The 27,293-nt window shown below is 40.0% G+C and overlaps 2 protein-coding genes and 1 long non-coding RNA gene across 6 annotated transcripts in view; 2 read left to right on the top strand and 1 right to left on the bottom strand.

The window, feature by feature from the left end:
* The first annotated feature begins 435 nt into the window (after window positions 1-435).
* Window positions 436-16,325, top strand: CCDC28A (coiled-coil domain containing 28A). Its single transcript, XM_006074685.4, has 7 exons — window positions 436-531; window positions 694-918; window positions 4,857-5,056; window positions 8,189-8,352; window positions 9,164-9,318; window positions 10,362-10,384; window positions 15,754-16,325. Exons 1-7 carry the CDS (start codon window positions 436-438, stop codon window positions 15,806-15,808), a joined length of 918 nt encoding a protein of 305 aa, XP_006074747.3. The 3' UTR covers window positions 15,809-16,325.
* Window positions 16,326-18,978: 2,653 nt separating this feature from the next.
* Window positions 18,979-27,293, bottom strand: part of LOC123327668 — a 50,165-nt gene continuing 41,850 nt past the window's right edge. For both annotated transcript variants that reach the window (XR_006542307.2, XR_006542306.2), the window contains exons 3-4: window positions 22,078-22,188; window positions 18,979-19,143 (exon numbers count right to left, since the gene is read on the bottom strand). This is a non-coding gene — a long non-coding RNA (uncharacterized LOC123327668). The remainder of the gene's footprint in view (window positions 19,144-22,077; window positions 22,189-27,293) is intronic.
* The window catches only part of ECT2L (epithelial cell transforming 2 like), a 74,655-nt gene continuing 72,767 nt past the window's right edge, over window positions 25,406-27,293 (top strand). For all 3 annotated transcript variants that reach the window (XM_025295008.3, XM_044924169.2, XM_044924168.2), the window contains exon 1: window positions 25,406-25,467. The gene's annotated coding sequence lies outside the window, so the exon portion shown is untranslated. The remainder of the gene's footprint in view (window positions 25,468-27,293) is intronic.

Genomic DNA, 27,293 nt, shown 5'->3' with positions numbered 1-27,293 from the left:
TCCCCATCCCCATCCCCACCCACGGAGAAGGCTATCCAGACTAGGGAATGAAACACGGATTCGCCCCTCACTTAGGAGAGTTCGATCTCTCCCAGTTCTCAATTCCTTCTCCAGAGGCAGTATGTGTAGAGACGAACAGCCTTGGCGAAAGAAAGACGTGGATTTATCAGCCTTTTTCAGTGTCATATTCTTCATTTCAAAACGCAGATTCTAACACCTACCTTATAGACTTTAGTGAGGTTTACAGTTAACGTGTCAAATGACTAACAGTAGCTATTTATAGTACCAGTAATAGAATTTCATTTAAGGGCTCAGTATCAGGGTCGCTAAACAGAATCATGGTTTTTCCCGCTGCCTTCCAACCAAAACTGATTTACTTTGCTTTATCCTGGTGATGTTTCAGAAACAGTCCAGAAGAGTTGCTATGGCGACACTATGGTTCCGCCTCTAAGCTCGTTCGAACAGCTTGCTGGGAATTGTAGTGCGTGGGAGATTACACTCACGGAGGAGGCGGGGCAGCTTCCGGAAAAGGTATATTTCCGGTTCTTGCCTTCACACCTACCTTCCTTATCCTCCCCGCTTCTGGGCCATTGAGCCCAAAATAAAAGCCCATATATGTGTCTTCCTTTCCATGCTTGTCGAACTTACAGTTGAAGACAGGATAAGGGAAGCAATGTGATGCCAGGGCCGTAGAAGGGAGCCGCACAGGTGGTACAGGAAGAGGCGGGGCGCCCGCCCAGGGCACGGAGGCTCTGCCTCCTACATCACTTCCGTAAACAAAGAGCACTGTGGAGGTGCAGGGTCCGGGATGTGACCCCGGCTCGAGCTGCAGCGGTAGAATCGGCGGCTGCGGCGGTGGCTTCAGAGGCCCCGGGGTCTTTGCAGGGTGAAGAGAACCACGATCCCCTTTCTCCTCAGGTACGAAGTGGAAACAAAGGCACCTCCGCAGTGTCCCTTCTAGGCCCCTCCCATCACTCTCTCTGGCCACTTCTGTATTCTGGGCGGTGAAGGGTCTCCGTGACGGCTGATTCAGTTCAGTTCAGTTCAGTCGCTCAGTCGTGTCCGACTCTTCGCGACCCCATGAATTGCAGCACGCCAGGCCTCCCTGTCCATCACCAACTCCTGGGCAAGGGAAATGAGGTGAAGTCTAAAGAGACTCTTAGTGGTCTTTCTTGGAGGCTGTGAGTTCCTGGCTTTCAAAAGACTACGAGCTGTATTTTGTGAAGGTCTTTTCTGAAAGGTTCCTTGCTGCTTGATATACAGGAGGAATTTCGGTGTTCCTGTAGTAGTGATGTTACTTCCCAACACGGGTAATTTTCGAGCCCTTTGCCCTCAGAACATCTTAGTTTAGACCACTCTTGGTTTATTTGCGTTGCTTTACTTCCTAGTTTTCTTTTTTTTTTTTTTTTTCTTCTTGTATCACCAACTGTATATAAGCGTCATTAAATTAAAAAACCAGCGTGTTTATGTGTAGCATAAATGTGTAAGATCCTTGCCTCTGAAGAACTGATATCCCATCTTCTGTGTTGTTATTTTTTAATTGTTATAATTTAATTTGTGTTGCATGCCGAACCAACCCCAGAAGGTCTGTTCTGTTACTGAGAATGCTTCTTAAAGGAAAAAGTGTTAACCAAGATTTAAGCAGTTTGTTCTCTGCACTGACAGACTGGGCAGTACAGCCTTTCCTTTACAGCCTTTGGTTCTTTGGCAGTTGAGCTCCAGTTATGATTGTCTAGAGTCAGCCGAATGAACTGAGTCAGTAGTTTAATAACAGTGCTAGTAGCACACACACATACAAGTTGTTTTCATTAAAATTCAAAAGCAATTACTTTAGGAGTGATATCAATGTATTTGAGTCTTTTTGAATGGTCATTGTTGTTTAGTTGCTAAATGGTGTCAGAAGACTCTTTTGTGACCCCATAGACCATAGCCCACCAGGCTCCTCTCTCCATGGGATTTTCCAAGCAAGAATACTGGAGTGGGTTGCCATTTCCTTCTCCATTGAATGGTCATAGAATGATTAAATTCAGCACAGCACAGTCAAGACCTAATGCTGCTGAGGCTTTTTGCCATCTGATGAGACAAGTAATCATATAAATTTCTCATCTTATGATACATGAAACAGTATAATTAGGAAGAGTTGAATTTATGCATAAGTAAAAAGGAAATGTAGAAGGATGTTTTTAGATAGGTGGCTGTTAAGAAAATAAAGCTGGTTAATACATAAAATTAAGGGATAGTACTGGGTAAATTCCTTTGTGGCCCAGCTGGTAAATAATCCGCCTGCAGTGTGGGAGACCTGGGTTCGATCACTGGATTGGGAATATCCCCTGGAGAAGGGAAGGGAAAGGCTACCCACTCCGCAATTCTGGCCTAGAGAATTACATGAGTCCATGGGGTCACAAAGAGTTAGACACGACTGAGCAACTTTTTCTTTCATATATATTCTCTCTGGAAAAACCAACTGTAATTTCATAGTGTAACTTTTAAAATGAAAATTCTTTGTCATTGCCTTTCTTTGGGATTGCCTTTCTTGGAAGTACGTGAACCATGAACTTTCAGATGTTCAAGCTGGATTTAGAAAAGGCAGAGGAACCAAAGATCAAATTGCCAGCATCCACTGGATCATTGAAAAGGCAAGAGAATTCCAGAAAAACATCTACTTCTGCTTTATTGACTATGCCAAAGCCTTTAACTATGTGGATCACAACAAACTGTGGAAAATTCTTAAAGAGATGGGAATATCAGACAACCTATGACCTGCCTCCTGAGAAATCTGTATGCAGGTCAAGAAGCAACAGTTAGAACTGGACATGGAACAAACTGGTTCCAAATTGGGAAAGGAGTGCGTCAAGGCTGTATATTGTCACCCTGCTTATTTAACTTACGTGCAGAGTACATCGTGTGAAATGCCAGGCTGGATGAAGCACAAGTTGGAATCAAGATTGCTGGGAGAAATATCAATAACCTCATATATGCAGATGACACCACCCTTATGGCAGAAAGCAAAGAAAAACTGAAGAGCCTCTTGATGAAAGTGAAAGAGGAGAGTGCAAAAGTTGGCTTAAAACTCAACATTCAAAAAACTAAGATCATGGCATCCGGTCCCATCATTTCATGGCAAATAGATGGTGAAACAATGAAAACAGTGACAGCCACGAAATTAAAAGACGCTTGCTCCTTGGAAGAAAAGCTATGATCAACCTGCTCCTGCTGCTGCTAAGTCGCTTCAGTCATGTCTGACTCTGTGCAACCCCAGAGATGGCAGCCCACCAGGCTCCCCCGACCCTGGGATTCTCCAGGCAAGAACACTGGAGTGGGTTGCCATTTCCTTCTCCAATGCATGAAAGTGAAAAGTGAAAGTGAAGTCGCTCAGTCATGTCCTACTCTTAGCGACCCCATAGACTGCAGCCTACCAGGCTCCTCCATCCATGGGATTGTCCAGGCAAGAGTACTGGAGTGGGGTGCCATTGCCTTCTCCAATGATCAACCTAGACAGCATATGAAAAAGCAGAGACTTTACTTTGCCAACAAAGGTCTGTCTAGTCAAACTGACCTATGGTTTTTCCAGTAGTCATGAATGGATGTGAGAGTTGGACTATAAAGAAAGCTGAGTGCCAAAGAATTGATGCTTTTGAACTGTGGTGTTGGAGAAGACCCTTGAGAGTCCCTTGGACTGCAAGAAGATCAAACCAGTCAATCCTAAAGGAAATCAGTCCTGAATATTCATTGGAAAAACTGATGCTGAAGTTGAAACCTTGGCCACCTGATGCAAAGGACTGACTCATTTGAAAAGACCCTGATGCTGGGAAGGATTGAAGGCAGGAGGAGAAGGGGATGACAGGATGAGATGGTTGGATGGCATCACTGACTCGATGTACATGAGTTTGAGCAAGCTCTGGGAGTTGGTGATGGACAGGGAAGCCTGGTGTTCTGCAGTCCATGGGGTCACAAAGAGTTGGACACAACTGAGCAACTGAACTGAACTTTTTTTATATTGGCAAAACTAAATGTATATAATAAAATTTCATGTTTCCTTGGAAGTAGAAAAAGTAAATTCAAAATAGTCATGGAACAAGTTTAACTTTACAGAACAGTTTCTGTCAAGGAACCAGAATCAGTATTATCTCTTGGGAGAAATTCAATTTCTATGTAGTAGTTGAAATAAGGTTTCTGGTTGCTAGTTAAAATGCAGGTACCTATGTCAGCTGGGAGGGATTGGGGGCAGGAGGAGAAGGGGACTACAGAGGATGAGATGGCTGGATGGCATCACTGACTCGATGGACATGAGTTTAAGTGAACTCCAGGAGTTGGTGATGGACAGGGAGGCCTGGCGTGCTGCGATTCATGGGGTCGCAAAGAGTTGGACACGACTGAGTGACTGAACTGAACTGATGTCAGTTATACATCTGTTTAAATCTAGTTCTTTTTTCAAAGAATACATTTTAGAAGGGAAACCTAAAGACCACTTAAGGCTTGAGTCAGGCTGAATGATTTGTTTGGTGTTTAGGTGTCATACCCTTTCTATAACGATACAGGTTTTTTGAGGGCAAGGACTTTGTGTTGCTCAGAACTGTCTCACCAATGCCCAACATAGTGTCTGACATGTGGAAGAGAGTAAATATTTATGGGATGAATTAGTAAAATGATGAACAAAATTTCTTGTCTAACAGGTAGTTTTGGTTAGGGCTTCTCTGTATTTAGTACAGTAAATTAAGGTCAAGGATCCTTGTTCTAACTTTCTTTAATGACCTCTGAAGTTCTTGATCATCTTTCAGCCCATAAAGTGGGTCTTTGAACCCCTTTCATTTTGGCATCTTATAGCATATGTGTATAAATCTGCTGTATTTCCTTAGGTCATAAGAAGCTGGCCTGGGTGCAATAAGGAACTTAAAACAATGGAGGAGCGCAAAGTGAAGAGGAGAAGTCCTAAGTCCTTTAGTGCCCACTCTACTCAGGTTGTTAATACCAAAAAAAATGCCATTCCAGTTAGTAAAAGCACGGGGTTTTCAAATCCTGCATCCCAGTCAACTTCACAGCGACCAAAGTTAAAAAGGTGAATTCTTCTCTTTTACATTATTATAGCAAAATGCTATTAAAGGAAATACTAAATCCACTCAGTCTTATAACATATTTTTTATCTTGGTTTGACTTTTGAGGCACATACTATATGTGATTTAGAAAAAATTTTATGAAGGTTACAGTGTACAGAGATTTAAAAATGCAGAATGAATGATTGGCTTTAAGGCTCTTTGTCTCATATTAAAATATACAGAGCAAGAGAACTTGTAGACAAAGTTGATGAGCTAGCCAGAAATGGAAAAGAGGTATGTGGTGGTGGTTTTTTAAACTGAATATTTGTGCTTTAGGTTTTTTTTTTAAATAATGAATTCATTGTTTTAATAGAAATGATTTGTATTTATTGTAAATATTTAAACACAGGAAAAATTCAAAGAACAGAAGAACACTAAAATTCCACCACCTGGAAGTAATCACTATTAACATTTGGTGAACATCGTTTGTCTTAAAACTTGAAAGGCAACAGGGGACAAGTTTGAATGTGTTATGTATCACTGCTGCATATATGTATTTTGTAGTGTTAGATATTTGGAAAGCAAGATAATATCTTTAGAGAAAAAGCACTTTGTAACCTCCATCCTTTAGATAGTTATGATTAAATAAAGTTCCAGTTGCAAGTTCATCATGAGAGGCAGTTAAGGAAGTAACACTGTGACACTTGGTAGCCGCTCGATTTACACAAAAGACAAGAGGGCTGTCTCGGTGGTGATCTCACACTCTTTTGAGGAAGCCAAAGAGGCATAACCAGAGACACTTAGAGAAGAACATTCCAATAAGGACTAAATGAAAAACAACAGGAGTTATAAGGGCTTCTTTTAAGTACATTGTCCTACTGGAAAGGAGTTTTCCTCCTGGAGGAGTTTAATTTGGAGTCAGATTTTGAATATGGTTATGGTTGGTGGAAAAAGAGGGCCAAGAGATTTGCAAGGAGATTACTCCTTTTTCCAAATTTTTGCATCAGTTTATTTGTAGCTCATTGTCATTTTCTACTTGGTACTTTTATTCCTATACGCCATTCTAGAATGTAGGCTTCCTGAGGCCTGGGGCTTATGTGCCAGACAGTATTTAGAGTGGGATTGGCACAAAGTATAATTTCAGTGGGTACTTTTTAATTGAATTATTTTAAAATAAAGTGAAACAGCATGACATGATCAAAAAACTTGAAGTAGGAAGGGACAGATTTATATTTTCTTTTTTGAGAGGGTTGTTAAATGATGAACTGACAGTTATTTGGATAAAGCTTCCAGTTTGGAAAAAAAACAATTTGCTACACCAAGACCTTATATTCTGTAGTAGTTTATCTCAGATTTTAATGTGGGTATGAATCTCCTGGGGATCATTTTAAAATGTCGTTTCTGAATCAGTTAGTCTGGGATGGGGCTTCAGATAAGCAATTCTAGTAAGCTCACAGGTAATAGGGATGGTACAGGTCTTAGACAGCACTAGAGTAGCAATCTAATATCATATACATATAAAATTACAAATCTTGCTTTGTGAAGAACTGTTACTGACCTACTGTCAACAGCCCATGTGTTCTAAATTGATTTCAAGAGAATTCGTTTGTCTTGCCACCTTCCCCCTACACCCACAGCCCACCCTATTCATCTGACCCAAACTGTAGTGAGCACAGTTGTGGGGAAGATGTCTCCACACAACATTATGCAGAAACTAATTGAGTACTCAGTATATGTGTACTTCAGGATCTGTAGTATGTGTTGGGGTTATAAAAGTAACCCCTGTTCCCAGTTAGTCTTTGAGCCTTCATTCACATACCACCTTTAGGAAGTTTCTTCTGCTGTCTCTAGGCTGAATGAACTGTTTTTTCTCTTTGTTCCCATATCTCAACGTGTGTAGCGCCATCACTTGGGAGCCTGGGATATGCTAGACATGTATAATAAGAATCAATCTCTACTAAGGGTTCTGAAAGGGCCTTCCTGAGGAAATCACATTTAAAGGATGTGTGGGAAGTAGCCTGGCAAAAATGGCAGTGGCGGGGCAGGGAAGGATGCTAATGTAGGCAAAGGATTAGCTGAAAGTAGATGAGAAAATGGATTTCTAGGAAGCAAGAGAGATTCAGAATGTCTGGAGCATTGATAGAACAAGAGAGAATAGGATTCCTGAAGGTTATTGGACTACTGAAGGGTTTGAATTATGTCAATTATATGATCTGATTTTACTTTTTAAAAATTGACTTGACTGCTCTGTGGGCAAGGAAGCGGGACTCAGACAATACACAGAGGCAGGGAGACCAGTTGGGAAGCTGTTGGACTCGTTCAAATAAAGAACAGTAGCAGTGGAAAAGGAAAGAACCAGAGAGCTTATAGAGAGCTTTATGGATATAATCAACAGGACTTCCTGCCTGCACATGGGAACCATAGGAAGCTGGAGGAGTCAAGGATGATAACAGACTTTAGCACTCCATAACATCATGATTGTGAATTTATGTCTGTCTTTCTCCTTAGACTGGGCACGCTTCAGTACAATAACTGATGTCCTGTGCATGTTCATGTACTCAGTATCTGGCACCAAGTCAGCTACAGAGTGGGGGCCCCATAACTACTACTGGACAACCCATAGTTCGGGGAACAACTGGGATAAGGTTTAGATGAGAAAGCAGAATGTTTCCTGAGAAATGAAATATGAAACTTAGGCTAGTAAGAAGACTTACTGATTCTCTTTTCAGTTATTTATTTATTTGCATATCTAAAGAATTAGCATACTGGAGGAAAAGAATTTCTGGCAACCCACTCCAGTATTCTTCCCTGGAGAATTCCAAGGACGGAAGAGCCTGGCAGGCTACAGTCCATGGGTTGCAAAGAGTCAGACACGACTGAGCGGCTGAGCATGAAGATCTATTACTCAAACTTTTTATATACCTTAGTAGTTCTAGTTTACATTTGTTTAAGATTTTCACATCCTGTTCTTCTGGTTTCTGCCTTGAAATGACTGGTTTTATTTAGTATTGTTTTTATCCTTATGTCTTGTTTTTATGGAAAAATCCATTTAACTCACTAATTTTGCTGAATCTAGAACAACCTGAAAAAATAGAATGATCTCTTTTTAAAGATAATCACATGCAGTTGATTTTTTCATTGCCTCCTTTTAACAGAGTGACGAAGGAAAAGGCCAGACCTCCGGGTGGAGAAGGGAGAGGCGCCCAGGCAGCCCCGATCCAGCACTCCTTCCTTACCGATGTCTCTGACGTCCAAGAAATGGAGAGGGGCCTGCTCAGCCTGTTAAACGACTTCCACTCTGGCAAACTCCAAGCATTCGGTGATCCACAGTGTTTCTGTCCACTCTTTTCCTTCTCAAGATGTTTGCATCATATTTTCTGCATGTATTTGTCATTCCTTTTTTTAAAGTGTCAGGTTTTTTTAATTAGAAAAGTCCAGAGGCATAAAATGCAATCATCCTAGATTTCATTTGTCATGGGATATAATTTGCCTTTTAAAATTTCAGGAGAAAAGATTTTTTTTAACAAGGGTTGATTAGTTGAAATGTTAAAGTAGGATTGCTGTTGATGGATTAAGTCTCTTGAAAGTGTAACAAACAATAGGGACATTCTTTGTCAATTAAAATATTTTAGATTTAGTGTTTTCAATTTGGAAAGACTGGATTATTTTTCTTTGAAGCCTAAACTTATTTCTTGCTCACGAGTCCTGATTTTCAAGAATTTCATGGCTGAAGTTCTTATAAGACTGTTAATTTCACTCAGATTATTATAAAATGCTGGGTTACTTAATTCTAATGGCATTTGTCAACTAGGACATGAATAGATGGTATTAACACTCCTATATATGATATTACTATTTAAAAAAAATATTTTAGCTAAAAGCATTCTTATATTTAAAAAATTTTTTTCTATATAATTTTTTAATGCCTGATCATGTTTTAGACTCTTGTTGTTTTCTTGATCAGGGATTTGATTTATAATTTTACGCAGAAAATATGCAGTCATTACAATGTAATTTACAAAAGAAAGAAAACTGATTTATTTTATGTACCTAGACTTTAGAAGTTTTTCCTCAAGACAGTTAGTTTAACCTATCCTAATCTTTATTAATGTTCTGGAATGTTCCCCCAGGAAATGAATGTTCCATTGAACAGATGGAACATGTTCGGGGAATGCAGGAGAAATTAGCTCGCTTGAACTTGGAGCTCTATGGGGAGTTAGAGGAACTTCCCGAGGACAAGAGAAAAGCAGCCAGTGACTCTAATCTGGAGAGGCTTCTGTCTGATGTGAGTACCATCCTCTTTTTTTTTAATTCTTTTTATAGTCAAAATTTGTATTGAGATAAAATTCACCATTTTAATCATTTTAAAGTATAAGTTCGGTGATTTTTAGTATACTCACAAAGTTGTACAGATATCACCACATCTAATTTCAGAACATTTTCATCACTCCAGAAAGAAAGCCTATACCTCTCCATTCTCCCCTCTCCCCATCCCACAGCAACCACCAATTTATCTTCTGTCTCTATAGATTTGCCTACTCCGCACATTTCATATAAATGGAAATCATAAAATATGTGACTATATATGTCTGGATTCTTTCACTTAGTGTAAAGTATAGTGTTTTTTAAAAAAAATTTATTCAAAGGAAATTATATTTACATCTAAGCATATTTTCTGAGATGCTGGCAAATCTAAAAGTAAAAATATTTGCTTCTGTACATATATAAAGGATCTTAAGATATAAAAATATCTCAAAAGATCCTGGCATGATTAATACATTTCGCATTAATTACTCAGGTGGTAGTTGCATATACATTTGGTGTTTATTGTAATTTAGTCCAGGGTCTGCATAGAACTGTATAACTTTAGGCAATTTAATGTTTTTGTAACTCGGATTTTTCTCTCTGTAAAATAGGGATGGTTAATTCTACTTGCTACTAAAAGCTGAGTATCATGTGAAATCTTTTTGTAATCCATAAAGTTTTTAAAGATTTTGATCATTAAAATGGCAACTTTTTTCTTTTAAAACCTATCAGAGATGATTATAGTTAAGAATGGTTTTAAGAATACTTATAAAGCTTCTTTTTTTATCATATGGTTTTAACTCTTTTCTCATATTCTTATTTCATAAATGCTAAAGCTACTTTATTATTATTTTAAGTGACTTTCTCGGTCTAAAAAGTTTTGGAAAGTTCTTTAATATTTTGCTTTTTTATTTAAAGAAAGTTTAAATAGAAATAATTTCTTTAATATCTGATTAACAGTTATCTTCTTATGATATTTATGTTATAAAAATGAAAATTAAATTTGTTGCTTTGTGTTTACAGCTAGAAGAATTGAATTCTTCCATGTATCCTTTGCTTAGTATCAGCAGTGAAAAGTTTACAGATTGTAATTTTTGGTGAATAGTACTAATCAAGTGAAGAAACCTACTATTATTTACTGGGGCCATCTCTTTTTCCTTTTGGTTTCTAAATGAAATTTCCTAATTGTTTTGTATGCTTAAAATTTGTTTTTCTATCATTTGTGCCTTACTTTGTGTTGTTTCTGGAATTTTAAAACAAAATTTTAAATATTTTAATCAAAAGAATTAAGAATTAGCCTAGTTGCCATATACATTATTTTGAATCTTAGATTCTTAAGGTAAATGGAAGTTGGATAGTGGACATAATAGACTACACTAAATTTAATGTTAGAATTAGATGCATTAAAAAAGGTGTATTATGGGGTTAACTTAGAGGAAATCACCCAGGCACATGTAAAATATTCATGTTTTGACATTCCAATTTAGAGCATTTATTTCAAGAACTTTTTAAAATGTATTTTTGAATGTAGTGATAGGCACAATATGAGGTATGTAAGAATTAAAAAAAATGATCCCGTCTATATAGAATAATTTTAGAAGGCATCACTTTGAACCAAATAATGAGATATTGGTAAGGATACTGGTTATAGAGTCAAGAGATTTGATTTTCAAAATTTGATTCCACATTTTGCTAATGTAAATTTTGGTAGATTGTTTAACATCTTAGAGTGTCCTCTGTAATTTGAGATAATTGCTACATGTAATGATGTGTATATGAAAATTTCCAAACTGTATGTTATAGACTATATATTTTAAAAATATTTTGCTATTATTGCTATAAAATATACTATTTCTAACTGCTAAATTGTACAATAACAACAATGAAGAAATAGGAAGATATATATATAAATCCAGTAGTAGTAACTAATATCTAACCTTTATTGAATACCTATTATTCGCCAAGTATTATATGAAGCATTTCACATGCATTATCTCATTTGGTCCTCCCCGTGAAAGTAGGTGGTTCTACCCTTCATTTTACAGATGAAGAAAATACACTTTTAAGAAGCCACATAAACTGTAGGGAGATATGGATGTGAGATATCATTGTAAAGAAAGACTTTAATATGGCGGTAAGATATGAGTTAATTAGGAGGCGTTTCTCAAGGGATAGTTCCTAGTTCTTTTTTTATATTCTTTTTATAAAAATGTTTTTATTTATTTATTTATTTGACTGCACTGGGTCTTAGTTGCAACATGTGGGATCTAGTTTCCTGACCGGGGATTCAACCCAGGTCCCTGTGTTGGAAGTGTGGAGTTTTAGCCACTGGACCACCAGGGAAGTTCCTTTTATATTTGTTTTAAGCTTCATATTCTATGCTTTATATTCTTTCTTATATGCTTATGACACATAATTTCTATCCTCTTATCTGAGTTTTTGTTAAATGTTTAGACTTATTTGTCTCACCAACTTCCTCATTTCAACCTCCACATTTAAACAAGGCATGGTGGTAGAGTACAAGAACATGGGCTTTGGATTGCTTGGTTTCAGATCTTGATAAGCAGCCGTAACCTTGAGCAAAGCCTGGCAACCTTAGTTTCCTCATCATTAATAAATGTTCTCTCTGTAATCACACTTTCCCCTCCTAATTTTCCTCTCTATAATCAGTTGTTTTTGTTCAGTCACTAAGTCATGTCAGACTCTTTGCGATCCCATGGACTGCAGCATGCCAGGCTTCCTTGTCCTTCGCTATCTCTCAGAGTTTGCTCAAACTCAAGTCCATTGAATCAGTAATGCAGTCCAATATTCTTATCTTCTGTTGTCCCCTTCTCCTCCTGTCTTCAATCTTTCCCAGCATCAGGGTCTTTTTAATGAGTTGACTCTTCAAATCAGGTGGCCAAAGTATTGGAGCTTCAGCTTCAGCATCAGTCCTTCCAATTAATATTCAGGATTGATTTCCTTTAGGATTAACTGGTTTGATCTCCTTGCTGTCCAAGGAACTCTCAAGAGTCTTCTCCAGCACCACAATTCAAAAGCATGAATTCTTCAGTGCTCATCCTTCCTTATGGTCCAACTCTCACATCTGTACATGGCTACTAGGAAAACCATAGCTTTGACTATACGGACCTTGGTAGGCAGAATGATGGCTCTGCTTTTTAATATACTGTCTAAGGTTTGTCATAGCTGTCCTTCCTTCCTTTTAATTTCATGGCTGCAGTCACTGTCCTCAGTGATTTTGCAGCCCAAGAAGGTAAAATCTATCACTCTTTCTACTTTTTTCCCCATCTGTTTTCCATGAAGTGAAGGGACCAGATGCCATGATCTTAGTTTTTTGGATGTTGAGTTTCAAGCCACCTTTTTCACTCTCCTCTTTCACCCTCATCAAGAGGTTCTTTAGTTCCTCTTTGCTTTCTGCCATTGGAATGGTATCATCTACATATCTGAGGTTGTTGATATTTCTCCCAGAAGTCTTGATTGCAGCTTGTGATTCATGCAGCCTGGTATTTCACATGATGTACTCTGCATATAAGTTAAATAAGCAGATCGTCTTGGACATCTGAGTGCCTTCCTGAGCATGTACACTTGGACATTTGGGTAACCCTGAGTCCAACTCATGAATGACAAAACCAGAGAGAGACAACTACAGTTAAAGACTCCAAACCAGTGGGTCTCATTGGCAGAATGCATACTACTTCTACCTTAAAGTGACTGGTCACCCCTTCAGATCAGATCAGATCAGTCGCTCAGTCATGTCCGACTCTTTGCAACCCCATGAATCGCAGCACGCCAGGCCTCCCTGTCCATCAGCAACTCCCGGAGTTCACTCAGACTCATGTCCATCGAGTCAGTGATGCCATCCAGCCATCTCATCCTCTGTCGTCCCCTTCTCCTCTTGCCCCCAATCCCTCCCAGCTTCAGAGTCTTTTCCAATGAGTCAACTCTTCGCATGAGGTGGCCAAAGTACTGGAGTTTCAGCTTTAGCATCACTCCTTCCAAAGAAATCCCAGGGCTGATCTCCTTCAGAATGGACTGGTTGGATCTCCTTGCAGTCCAAGGGACTCTCAAGAGTCTTCTCCAACACCACAGTTCAAAAGCATCAATTCTTCGGTGCTCAGCCTTCTTCACAGTCCAACTCTCACATCCGTACATGACCACAGGAAAAACCATAGCCTTGACTAGACGAACCTTTGTTGGCAAAGTAATGTCTCTGCTTTTGAATATGAGGCCGAGCTGAATGGGGGAGACAGAAGTTGGTTAGTCTTAAGTATGGGTCATCCATTAGAGATGGTTCTCAAAGTGAGGTGTGAAATGATGTTTCATTGTTACGACTTTTAGGAGCACCAGAATGAGGTGCATTCAACTATTTGGGGGCATTAAATAGGGGAAGGTGGGTGCAATGCAGTGTTCTTTTTATCCTTTATATTATGTTCCAGTTGTTAAGCTGAACTTAGGACACATTTGAAAAAAAAGTATTGGGATTTGGACATCACATAGAAAAACTAGTTTCTAATCTACAGGGTATTGGGCTTTGGAAAAGAGAGAAGAAGAGGGAAGAAAATAATTTTTATATATTTCTTTCCCCCATATATATTATGAAAAAAATAATTAAAATATCTTCCCAAAGATTTTAGGTAATTGAAATATATCCCTGGATATCTGTGAGCAGTGTTTTCTGGGATCTACATACAGAAGAAAGAGCAGTTTATTATCTGCTGAGCAATAGATAGGATTGAATAATTTTTATTAGTTATTTAGAGAGCCTAAGAAAAGGCTACAGTCCCTGACAGAACAAGTAGAAAAGTCTCTGCCTGCTAAGAATGATGATAAGTGGTCAAACATAGCCCTGTCATCAGTGCCCCTATTTTTTTAATGTTCAAGATTATTTAAAAATCCTTTCTATTACTATAGCAGATATTGCTAATCAGTCATGGCACTGTCTGCCATTTAACTGGACAGGGACATGAAATTACTTGCTCTCTCTTAATTACAGTTAGTTGTCAGGCATTATCAGTTCTGTTTTATATTTCATTCTCTACCCTCATCACCTGATTCTATAATATTTCAAATTTCTGTTCTCTGGAAACCCTAGAGTTGCACTGTTCAATATGACAGCCGCCAGCCAGGTTACCACTGAGCACATGATTGTGTCCAGATGGACTGAAATATGCTATAAGTGTAATGTGCACACCGACTTTCAAAGATTTAGCCTGAAAAGAAGAATGTCAAGTATTAATGTTTTTATAAAGATTACTTGTGAAATGATAATTTTATAATTATTAGTATAAATAAGTATATTTTAAAACTATATCTGTTGCTTTCATTATATTTCTGCTGGACAGTACTGCTGTAGACTTTAGACACTGCCACTAAGTTATTCTTCCTAAAACATCACTTTTATCTTGCCATTCCTGTTTCTTACAAGTTTTTCACTGTGTCAGACTTTTTAAAGGCTCTCAATAATTTGATCACAACATATTCGTCCTGTTATGTTTTTCATTATTTTTCATTCCCATCAAGTTGGTTCTCTGGATGCTCAAATTTATGCTCACCTTAATGCCTTTGTTCAGGTTGTACTTTCTACCTAGAGTTACTCTGGCCTACCCTTTCTCCTTATCAAATAACACTCAAGCTGACCACATTCATAAAGCATTTTGTTTGTACCTCAGACTAGTATTCTGCCTTGTTTCATCTTATATGTGTTAAATTTCAACCTTCCAACTGAACGAGAATATCTTTGACAGCAGAGCTCATGTCTGTACATTTTTTGCAAACATCTGCTACACATGTATTGCTAGCATTTAGTTGTCCACTGGATATCTAGACCATTGTTTGAACTGGGTCTTGAAAAACAGGTGGTAAGTGGATCATATAGGTGAAAGAGGAAAATGAAAGTCAGTGATTAGAAGGATAGGGAATAAACTTTGCAGGAATTCTATCCTATTTCCAGTCTTCTTGAAGAATACTTCAGAGGATTATAGGAAAGGTTTTAGAACTATGATGATTTTCTTCTATTTTATTCTTTTGGACTTTCAAAAAGAAATTCTTCCCAAGGATCATAAAGTGGTGTTGTCTTCTCAAGTGAATTTTGTTAATCCAGTAAGTTTTCATATTTTCATATTTACCATGAAGATGATTCTTGCTGCATTAAAGTCATTTTGTACTCTGTTAGAACCAGGAACACAGTCTTGAATCAGTGACTTTAAGTCTTCAAATTCTAGACATAGTAAAATACTTCACTACATTTAAAGACCGTCTTACCACATCCAAGTTTCTCAATAACAGCATAGGCACTTTCTCTTTAAACATATTTCTTTTTCTAATACCTCTGTCTCTTAGCTCTTGAATGTAATTTCCAGAAATGTAAAAGAAGTACTCATTAGAGAATGAAAATGTTCTTAACTGATGACTTCAGACAAAAACTCCATTTGGCAGATGCACAAGATGTTCCAAATACTTCCACCAGCTAAAATAAAATTCAGTTGCTGTCTCGTGGTTTGAAGAAAAGCAGCACTATTTACTTTTCCAGCTGAATCCAGTAGCAGAATCATCTTCCACAATAAGGAATTAAAGTAATTAAAGTGCAAATACAGTGATTGCTTTCACATGCTGCTTTTAGTAAACTTGACGTGCCATAATTCACCTAACTGGAGGTCTAGGCCTTGTTGAAGGCTTAATCAGGAAATGTGATACAGAGCTTTTGCTGCTATGCTTAATATTGTTGCCTTACGGGTTTATACTTGAAAAGCACTATGCTAAATGTTGTTGATGGGGCTGAAGGATTTATCCTTCCTGAGCTCATCAAACTTATTCCACTGTTGATAAGTTGATGATACACAGGCTTTTTGTGGCAGCCCAGCTTCAGTTTACATTAGACAATCAGTACACACACCTGGTGTGTTTTCCAGTGGCCAGTGACAACAAAATGTTGAATGAATATTTGTGAAATTTGCTATTTTTAATAAAGTGATTGTTTTAAATTAAAAACAGTCTCTCTGTTTTAGATAAAATTACAGTCTTCAGTCTGGAAATACAAGGGCTGGCTCAATCCTCAAAGGGTAAACTGAATTTAGAAAATTGAGGTTCTGTACCTTTCTTGCAAACCTTGCACCTTGTGCACATTTAAATATTGATATAATGAAAAAGAGCCTGGGCTTTGATCTTACTTAGACCTTGGTTAGAATCTCCATTCTGCCCCTTAGCTTTAGGTTCATGTGTGTTTACTCAGTTTTTTTTTTTTTTTAACCTAGAAAAATGTGCTTAATAACCAGCTTGTAATGGCTGTACTGAGGAAGTAAAACATGTACATATAAGATCCTTAGCACAATAGTTGACACCAGTAATGTTCAGCAGTCAGTACTTATTAATATTAACATTAGCTTTTAAACAATATGTGAACCGTGAACTTCCAGATGTTCAAGCTGGTTTTATTTATTTATTATTTTATTATTATTTTTTTACTTTACAATATTGTATTGGTTTTGCCATACTCAAGCTGGTTTTAGAAAAGGGAGAGGAACTAGAGATCAAATTGCCAACATCCTCTGGATCATGGAAAAAGCAAGAGAGTTCCAGAAAAACATCTATTTCTTCTTTATTGACTATGCCAAAGCCTTTGACTGTGTGGATCACAATAAACTGTGGAAGATTCTGAAAGAGATGGGAATACCAGACCACCTGACCTGCCTCTTGAGAAACCTGTATGCAGGTCAGGAAGCAACAGTTAGAACTGGACATGGAACAACAGACTGGTTCCAAATAGGAAAAGGAGTACATCAAGGCTGTATGTTGTCACCCTGCTTATTTAACTTATATGCAGAGTACATCATGAGAAATGCTGGGCTGGAAGAAGCACAAACTGGAATCAAGATTGCCAGGAGAAATATCAATAACCTCAGATATGCAGACACCACCACCCTTATGGCAGAAAGTGAAGAAGACCTAAAGAGCCTCTTGATGAAAGTGAAAGAGGAGAGTGAAAAAGTTGGCTTAAAGCTCAACATTCAGAAAACTAAGATCATGGCATCCGGTCCCATCACTTCATGGGAAATAGATGGGGAAACAGTAGACACAGTGGCTGACTTTATTTTTCTGGGCTCCAAATCACTGCAGATGGTGACTGCAGCCATGAAATTAAAAGATGCTTACTCCTTGGAAGGAAAGTTATGACCAACCTAGACAGCATATTAAAAAGCAGAGACATTACATTGCCAACAAATGTCCGTCAAGGCTATGGTTTTTCCCGTGGTCATATATGAATGCAAGAGTTGGACTATAAAGAAAGCTAAGTGCTGAAGAATTGATGCTTTTGAACTGTGGTGTTGGAGAAGACTCTTGAGAGTCCCTTGGACTGCAAGGAGATACAGCCAGTCCATCCTAAAGGAGATCAGTCCTGAGTGTTCATTGGAAGTACTGATGTTGAAGCTGAAACTCCAATACTTTGGCCACCTGATGCGAAGAACTGACTCATTTGAAAAGACCCTGATGCTGGGAAAGATTGAGGGCAGGAGGAGAAGGGGAAGACAGAGGATGAGATGGTTGGATGGCATCACCAACTCGACGGACATGGGTTTGGGTGGACTCCAGGAGTTGGTGATGGACAGGGAGGCCTGGTGTGTTGTGGTTCATAGGGTCACAAAGAATTGGAAACAACTGAGTGACTGAACTGAACTGATTGAAATAATTCATATGCCATAAAAATTTTCCCTTTTTAAAGTGTATAATTCAGTGGTTTTTAGTAGATTCAGAGTTGTGCATCCATCACCATGATTTAATTCTAGCTAGAACATTTTCGTCACCTCAGAAAGAAACTCATTAGCAGTCACTCCCTATCTCCCAAACCCTTCAGCACTTGGCAACAGTAATCTACTTTCTGTTTCCATGGATTTGCCAATTCTGGACATTTTCTATCAATGGAATTATACCATACACAGCTTTTGTGACTGGTTTCTTTAACTCCTATAACGTTTTCAAGATTTCAAGTTTCATCCATGCTGTAGCATGTATCAATACTTCTTTTCCTGGCTGAATCATATTCTATCGTATTGATATGCCACATTTTGTTTATTCACTTGTAGCTCACTTGCCTTCACCTTGTAAAATAGGCCCATGCTTCTTCCACCTAGTCTCCAGGCCACAGAAACAAGCACCTAAATGGAGATGGGGGAGGGCAGGGACCCAATGGACACTATTTTTTTAAAAAATCTCAATTTCAGTAAATTTTGGCATTCTGAGTTGAAAGAATTTTGGTCAGTTTATCTAATCATCTTTTTAATACCCCTTTTAAAAATGAGAAAGTCACCAGAACATTAAATGCAACCTTCAAAACTTTTCTGTTGGGATTAGCAGATAGGGATTCCAGGGGAAAGAGCATCCTAGGTCTGACAGAGCAAAAGGAAACTCTGTCATTTAACATGTTTTTCTTGGATGAGTCCTGAGACAGAGTAAAGAAAAAGCTGTTTCCTGTGGCTTAGTGACAGAGCAGTAGATTGACCTTGTTTGTTCAGTTGGTTCATTTGTCCTTTGTGTCAAGGAACTCCATGTGGGTCTCAGGTGACAAATTTTTAGTTTATCTAATTTGTATCCTTTCACACAACTTAAACATGTTAAAAGACAACAGGAAAAAAAACATGAGGTACTTGGATTAGAACAAAACCTGATTATAATAAAATTTATTATACAGATGTTAGTATTTACTTTCCCAGGTGGCGCTAGTGGTAAAGAACCCGGGCTGTCAGTGCAGGCGGTCCTAGAGAAGCAGGAGATGCAAGAGACAAAGGTTCAATCCCTTGACGGGGACGATCCCCTGGAGAAGGAAATGGTAACCCACTTCAGTATCCTTTCCTGGAGAATCCCTTGGACTGAGGAGCCTGGTGGGCTACAGTCCATAGGGTCTCACAGAGTCAGACACAACTGAAGCGACTTAACATACATGTTTACTGTAGAAAATTTTTACTTAAAATTGGATTTTTTTAAAGTACTACCAGAGCAAACCATTTAACATTTGTTCACATACTTCCCGGAGAAGGCAATGGCAACCCACTCCAGTACTCTTGCCTGGAAAATCCCATGGACGGAGGAGCCTGGTGGGCTGCGGTCCATGGGGTCCCTGCAAGTCAGGCACGACTGATCGACTTCACTTTAACTTTTCACTTTCCTGCATAAGGGAAGGAAATGGCAACTCACTCCAGCGTTCTTGCCTGGAGAATCCCAGGGACGGGGGAGCCTGGTGGGCTGCCGTCTATGGGGTCACACAGAGTCGGACACGACTGAAGCGACTTAGCAGCAGCAGCAGCACATACTTCCAGAGTTCTTAAACATTTATTTACAAAAATTAAAGTGAAAGAAAATGTAGTCCCCCAGTAGTATCCGACTCTGTGATCCCATGGACTGTAGCTCATCAGACTTCTGTCAGTGAAATTCTCCAGGGAAGAATACTGGCATGGGTAGCCATTCCCTTCTCCCTGGGATCTTCCCGACCCAGGGATCCAACTCAGGTCTCCCAGATGGCAGGCAGATTCTCTACCATCTGAGCCACCAGGGGACTCGAAAATTTACAAAAATTAGGTGGCACAATTCATATAGTTTTCTAACATACTTTTCATGTTGTGAACATCTTTCCTTGGCGGTAACTGTTCATCTACATATTAAAAAAAAAAAGGCTTCACAATAAATACTTAAAGGCATTTTGACCAGAATCAATAAAAATGTATCAAGAAGGATATTGTTTGGGCTTTGGTACCTCTTGTATAATGTGAAAATTGGCAATAGGTATTAAAATAATCGGACGATTTGCTGAAGATTAAGAAATCCCACCGTTTGCATCACACAGCCTTAAAGTTACTGACTTTCTTGGAGACCAAGCAAACATGGGTTCAATATCCAAGTCTCCTGTTGGGGTTTGGCTCCTCTGCTCTTCGTCTTCAGGGGCTTCTAGGACTATAGCGACTCCTGGGATCCTGTCACAAACTCCCTGGAGAGTGACAAAGGAGCAGGATCGTCGACCTGGCCAGAATCCGGTGCAGCCCTGATGATGGGGGTGTTGTCCGCCGGCTTCTCGTCCCCCAGCTGGGACAGCTGGCCACCCGGTCCCGATGCTGGTGCTGCAGAGCAGCCTGCGGGACAGGGCGGGGCCGTGTTGTCGGGACTCTATGGAAACGGCGCGCTGCCGACCCCGCCCCTTCCCCGGGCTGCGGCCAGAGTCCTGCTCTCGCCCCTCCTCGCGATCCAAAGAGGAGGCAACCGCCAGGAGCCGGGTCTTTCATCGCCTGGAGGTAAAGCCCTTGCCTTCCGGGCCGCATAGCTTTTGCTTGGGGTCGTCGGGGTTCAGCGCCTGGGCGGTTTAGTTCCCGATGCAGCCTCGGGAAGACCCTAAGCTGCGCCCTCTCTGGGCTCCCCTTCCGTGGCCTTGGGGAACCAGCTCCCAGAAGTGGCGCTTGGGAGGAATGAAACTATCCCTGCCTAGAGTCAGGTTTGAACTGGGCGGTTGCCAGTAAATTAGCTTCTGCAGAGCACGCATTTGGGGTAGAGATGAAGTCACGTTCTTTAGCACTTTGGAAAACACTGATTTTCGTAGGATTCTGAACTCACAACGACTCCCACCCTTCGTTGGCTAGGTCTCGCCCACTTCCTCCCGCGGAGTCAGAAATGTGGAAAGTGGAAGGGGTGGGCGTGGGGTAGCAAAGGAGAAATACAAAGAACCTGCGAGTACAGTTCATGGTTAGAACTGCATAGCTCTGAAAAGTTAATATGCTAAGATTTGATGAACAAGATTATATTCGTAAATAGGTCAGTAGGATCAAATCATGGTACTTATATTTATCCTTTTAAAAGTATTTATGCTCTACTTATTAATAAATCTTGCCATATATCAGAACAGAATATCCAGACATCGCTTGTATTCAAGTGCAGCTCAACCCGTGTAATTGTTTTCAAGCCTATCTTGACCTTTGTGCACCATAAAAACCTCAAAAATCGTGCTCCAAAAACCATTATTTCCATGAAAGAAAGTAAGGCTTGAGACGTGAACGTTTTAGAACAACAATAATTGGTTGTTTTTCTCAAATGAATTTAAGTAGTACAGTGGCTTCTTGTTATAATTTTAATGTTTATAACTGTAAACTTCTCTATCAGTGAGCAACTTCATCATTTGGATATGTCCGGTTTTGGCTCATGGGTTTCCCCGGTGGCTCAGGGGTAAAGAATCTGCCTGCAACTCAAGAGACATGGGTTTAATCCCTGAGTTGGGAAGATCCCCTGGAGGGGAGTCCATGGCAACCCACTCCAGTATTCTTGCTGGAGGATCCCATGGACAGAGGAGCCTGGCAGGCTACAGTCTATAGGGTTGAAAAGCGTAGGACACCACTGAAGCCACTGAGCAGCAGCAGTTTTGGCTCACAAGTGTGGTATTTCCTATCCCCTTCTATGCTATTAATAGGGCAGATTTCCTCAAAACATGCTGTTATTTTCATCATTTATTTGTGCATTTAATAAAAATTATATACAAGTTGACATTCAAGTGTCTTGTTTTTACATGCCCTGCATATTGGACATTTAACTAGAATTATCTTTCATTTCTATTTTTTCATGAATCACACTCTTTCTCTACACCTGTTCTTTTTGCAGTCTTTAGAACCATACAACCCAAGAGGAGGTATATTTAAAGAATCAAAATTTAGATAATAAATGAGTCATTGTACAACTTGCAGTGTGAATTCACAAAGTACTCAAATGTAGGTACCTCTGTGCCAGGGAACAATGTTTTGTTTCCAGTTTCCACTGCAAGTCAGTGTCTTGTCCTGTGGAGCAGAACCAGAGTAATTTACATTCCTCCAACTGTGTAACCAGTCACCTGTGGAAACAGTTAAGGACAACATGGTTCTGATTTATCCCAGTGATGATTTATAGCTCTCTGTATGGACTGGCGATTGTCCAGCTCTCTCACCCTTTAGTCTGGCTTTGATTATCATACGAATCACCCCCTTTTCTTTCACTAAGCATGGAGGTACCAGTGTCAATTGCTAAGTTTCTAATTGATATGTCAGTTATAAAGAATAGTCAGTCATGGAATAGAAAGTATGTTTCCAAATTAACCCATAGTGGTCATATATCAAATTAAAGTTACACTCACATATTAGGAAAAATCCAGTATAATCTTTAAATTTGATAGCCAATTACTGCCTGTGTGTCCATAGATGATTTTCTTTACCCTGTTCTTCTTGTCTGTAATCAAACTCTCAAGGTGAATATGAGAAATATATGAGCTTAGGTATAGGAAAGAGTGACTAGCACCGTGCCAGTCAGAGTAGCTGTTCAAAAAAAGGATAGTAAATACAGTATTTATGATATGTTCCCCTCCCCACTTTGATTTTGTTACTTATGTTTGTTGGATCCAGTTACACACAAGAAGAGCTACAGACTCAGTTCAGTCACTCAGTCCTGTCAGACTCTTTGCGACCCCATGAATCACAGCACGCCAGGCCTCCCTGTCCATCACCAACTCCCGGACCCATGTCCATCGAGTCGGTGATGCCATCCAGGCATCTCATCCTCTGTCGTCCCCTTCTCCAGCCCTCAATCTTTCCCAGCATCAGGGTCTTTTCAAATGAGTCAGCTCTTCGCATCAGGTGGCCAAAGTATTGGAGTTTCAGCTTCAGAGTCCTTCCAATGAATATTCAGAACTGATTTCCTTTAGGATGGACTGGTTGGATCTCCTTGCAGTCCAAGGGACTCTCAAGAGTCTTCTCCAGCACCACAGTTCAAAAGCATCAATTCTTCGGTGCTCAGCTTTCTTTATGGTCCAACTCTCACATCCATACATGACTACTAGAAAAACCATAGCCTTGACTAGACGGACCTTTGTTGACAATGTCTCTGCTTTTCAATATGCTGTCTAGGTTGGTCATAACTTTCATTCCAAGAAGTAAGCGTCTTTTAATTTCATGGCTGCAATCACCATTTGCAGTGATTTTGGAGCCCAGAAAAATAAAGTCAGCCACTGTTTCCACTGTTTCCCCGTCTATTTCCCATGAAGTGATGGGACTGGATGCCATGATCTTCGTTTTCTGAATGTTGAGCTTTAAGCCAACTTTTTTGCTCTCCTTTTTCACTTTTATCAAGAGGCTCTTTAGTTCTTTTTCACTTTCTGCCATAAGGGTGGTGGTGTCTGCATATCTGAGGTTATTGATATTTCTCCTGGCAATCTTGATTCCAGTTTGTGCTTCCTCCAGCCCAGCATTTCTCATGATGTACTCTGCATATAAGTTAAATAAGCAGGGTGACAATATACAGCCTTGATGTACTCCTTTTCCTATCTGGAACCACTTTGTTGTTCCATGTCCAGTTCTAACTGTTGCTTCCTGACCTGCATACAGATTTCTCAAGAGGCAGGTCAGGTGGTCTGGTATTCCCATCTCTTTCAGAATCTTCCACAGTTTTATTGTGATCCACACAGTCAAAGGCTTTGGCATAGTCAATAAAGCAGAAATAGATGTTTTTCTGGAACTCTCTTGCTTTTTCTATGATCCAGCGGATGTTGGCAATTTGATCTCTGGTTCCTCTGCCTTTTCTAAAACCAGCTTGAACATCTGGAAGTTCACGGTTCATGTATTGCTGAAGCCTGGCTTGGAGATTTTTGAGCATTACTTTGCTAGCATGTGAGATGAGTGCAATTGTGTGGTAGTTTGAGCATTCTTTGGCATTGCCTTTCTTTGGGATTGGAATGAAACCTGACCTTTTCCAGTCCTGTGGCCACTGCTGAGTTTTCCAAATTTGCTGGCATATTGAAGTGCAGCACTTTCACAGCATTGTCTTTCAGGATTTGAAATAGCTCAACTGGAATTCCATCACCTCCACTAGCTTTGTTCGTAGTGATGCTTCCTAAGGCCCACTTGACTTTACATTCCAGGATGTCTGGCTCTAGTTGAGTGATCACACCATCGTGATTATCTGGGTCGTGAAGATCTTTTCTGTACAGTTCTGTGTATTCTTGCCACCTCTTCTTAATATCTTCTGCTTCTGTTAAGTCCCTACCATTTCTGTCCTTAATTGAGCCCATCTTTGCATGAAATGTTTCCTTGGTATCTCTGATATTCTTGAAGAGATCTCTAGTCTTTCCCATTCTATTGTTTTCCTCTATTTCTTCCATTGATCACTGAGGAAGGCTTTCTTATCTCTCCTTGCTATTCTTTGGAACTCTGCATTCAAATGGGTATATCTTTCCTTTTCTCCTTTGCTTTTCACTTCCCTTCTTTTCACAGCTATTTGTAAGGCCTCCTCAGACAACCATTTTGCTTTTTTGCATTTCTTTTTCTTGAGGATGGTCTTGATTCCTGTCTCCTGTACAATGTCACGAACCTCCATCCATAGTTCATTAGGCACTCTGTCTATCAGATCTAGTCCCTTAAATCTATTTCTCACTTCCACTGTATAATCATAAGGAATTTGATTTAGGTCATACCTGAATGGTCTAGTGGTTTTCTCCACTTTCTTCAATTTAGGTCTGAATTTGGCAATAAGGAGTTCATTATCTGAGCCACAGTCAGCTCCTGGTCTTGTATTTGCTGACTGTATAGAGCTTTTCCATCTTTGGCTGCAAAGAATATAATCAATCTGATTTCGGCCATCTGGTGATGTCCATGTGTAGAGTCTTCTCTTGTGTTGTTGGAAGAGGGTGTTTGCTATGACCAATGCGTTCTCTTGGCAAAACTCTATTAGCCTTTGCCCTGCTTCATTCTGTACTCCAAGGCCAAATTTGCCTGTTACTCCAGGTGTTTCTTGACTTCCTACTTTTGCATTCCAGTCCCCTATAATGAAAAGGACATCTGTTTTGGGTATTAGTTCTAGAAAGTCTTGTAGGTCTTCATAGAACTGTTCAGCTTCTTCAGCGTTTTTGGTCAGGGCATAGACTTGGATTAGTATGATATTGATTGGTTTGCCTTGGAACAAACAGAGATCATTCTGTCATTTTTGAGATTGCATCCAAGTACTGCATCTCAGACTCTTTTGTTGACTATGATGGCTACTCCATTTCTTTTAAGGGATTCCTCCAAGAGGAGCTACCCTGTGCCCAAGGTCAGGGGCAGTGGCTGCACTTTGCTGGAGCAGCGTGAAGTGATACCCCATGTCCAAGGTAAGAGAAACCCAAGTAAGATGGTAGGCACTGACAGAGCACATCAGAGGGCAGACAGACTGAAACACAATCACAGACAACTAGCCAATCTGATCACACAGACCACAGCCTTGTCTAACTAAATGAAACTAAGCCATGCCTTGTGGTGCCACCCAAGATGGACGGGTCATGGTGGAGAGGTCCGACAGAATGTGGTTCACTGGAGAAGGGAATGACAAACCACTTCAGTATTCTTGCCTTGAGAACCCCATGAACAGTATGAAAAGGCAAAAAGATAGGACACTAAAAGATGAACTCCCCAGGTGCCCAGTATGCTACTGGGGACAGTGGAGAAATAACTCCAGAAAGAATGAAGGGATTGAATCAAAGCAAAAACAACACCCAGTTGTGGATGTGACTGGTGATAGAAGCAAGGTCCGATGCTGTCAAGAGCAATATTGCACAGGAACCTGGAATGTTAGGTCCATGAGTCAAGGTAATTGGAAGTGGTCAAACAGGAGATGACAAGAGTGAACATCGACATTCTAGGAATCGGCAAACTAAGATGGGCTGGAATGCAATTGTTAGACGCTAATAATCAGTGAAGGAATTGGGCTTTTTCTTGGTTAGCAACTTTTAGAAAATTGGTAGATGTGGTAGAATTACTCATTTACTCACTCAGCAAATACTTATCAAGTCCCTAACGGTTGGCAGGCTTCCCAGGTGGTGCTAGTTGTAAAGAGCCCGCTTGCCAATGCAGGAGACATAAGAGACTGGGTTCGATCCCTGGGTTGGGAAGATCCCCTGGAGTCAGAAAGAGCAACCCACTCCAGTATTCTTGCCTGGAGAATTCCATGGACAGAAGAACCTGGTGGGTTACAGTCCATGGGGTTGTAAAAGTCGGACATGACTGAGCAACTCACACTTTCTACCTGTTGGCAGGCACTATGTGATAGGCAGCTTCTAAAATGACTCCCTACAACCCCAGCCTCCTGGTATTCCTGTCCTTGTGAAACTCCTCCCCTCAAGTGTGAGCTAGAATTGTTTCTAATGCAGGTGTTGCTAAACTTTTTCTGTAAAGGGCCTGGTAGTAAATATTTTTAGCTCTGCGGGCCACATGGTTTCTTTCCCAAATACTCAATTCTGTTGTTATACTACAAAAGCCGCCAGAGCTGACATGTAAATAAATGTGATTAACTGTCTTCCAATAAAACTATTTACAAAAATAGGCTGTAGGCCAAATACGGCCTGCTGACCATGTTTACTGACCCCTGCTCTGACTAATCAAAAGTGATGGTGTATTACTTCTCAGATTAGTTCTGGGATTTTGTCACAGACTCTGGCTTCCATCTTTCCTGCCCTCTCTTACCCTCTAGCTTGCTTACCATTTTGTGAGCTAAGCTATGGAAAACCCAGCTGGAAGGGGAGCCTCCAACCTACAAGGAACTCTTGTTCCAACAGTCTGTGAGGAACTGAATCTTGCTGACAGCCCTCTACCAGGGCTTGGAAGTGGCTCCTTCCACAGTTCAGCTTTGTGATGACAAAAGCCCCTGCTGACACTTGGGTTGTGAGAGATCCTGAATCAGAGAACCTAGTTAAGCCAGCCATGCTTGACCCCTGACTCGTGGAAACTATGACAGAATAAATGCTTTTTAAAAAAAAAAAAATTTATTTATTTATTTTTTGGTTGCACTGGGTTTTAGTTGCAGCACCCAAGATCTTCACTCTGGTTGTGGCTTGCACATTCTTAGTTGGTACATGTGAATTCTTAGTTGGGGCCTGTGGGATCTAATTCCCTGACCAGGGATCGAACCTGGGCTGTCTGCCTTGGGAGCTCAGAGTCTTAG

The sequence above is a fragment of the Bubalus bubalis genome, chromosome 10 (assembly GCF_019923935.1).
Source record: "Bubalus bubalis isolate 160015118507 breed Murrah chromosome 10, NDDB_SH_1, whole genome shotgun sequence".
NCBI classification, from domain to species: Eukaryota; Metazoa; Chordata; class Mammalia; order Artiodactyla; family Bovidae; genus Bubalus; species Bubalus bubalis.
Note: the sequence above shows the minus strand (reverse complement) of the source record. Positions and strands in the feature narration are given on the sequence as shown.

Bases quoted from the DNA above. Each gene is read 5' to 3' on its own strand.
- CCDC28A (XM_006074685.4), top strand. From the start codon at position 436: ATGGTTCCGCCTCTAAGCTCGTTCGAACAGCTTGCTGGGAATTGTAGT. The intron at 5,057-8,188 runs GTGAATTCTTCT...TCCTTTTAACAG, and splicing joins CAGCGACCAAAGTTAAAAAG to AGTGACGAAGGAAAAGGCCA. The intron at 9,319-10,361 runs GTGAGTACCATC...TTGTGTTTACAG, and splicing joins TGGAGAGGCTTCTGTCTGAT to CTAGAAGAATTGAATTCTTC.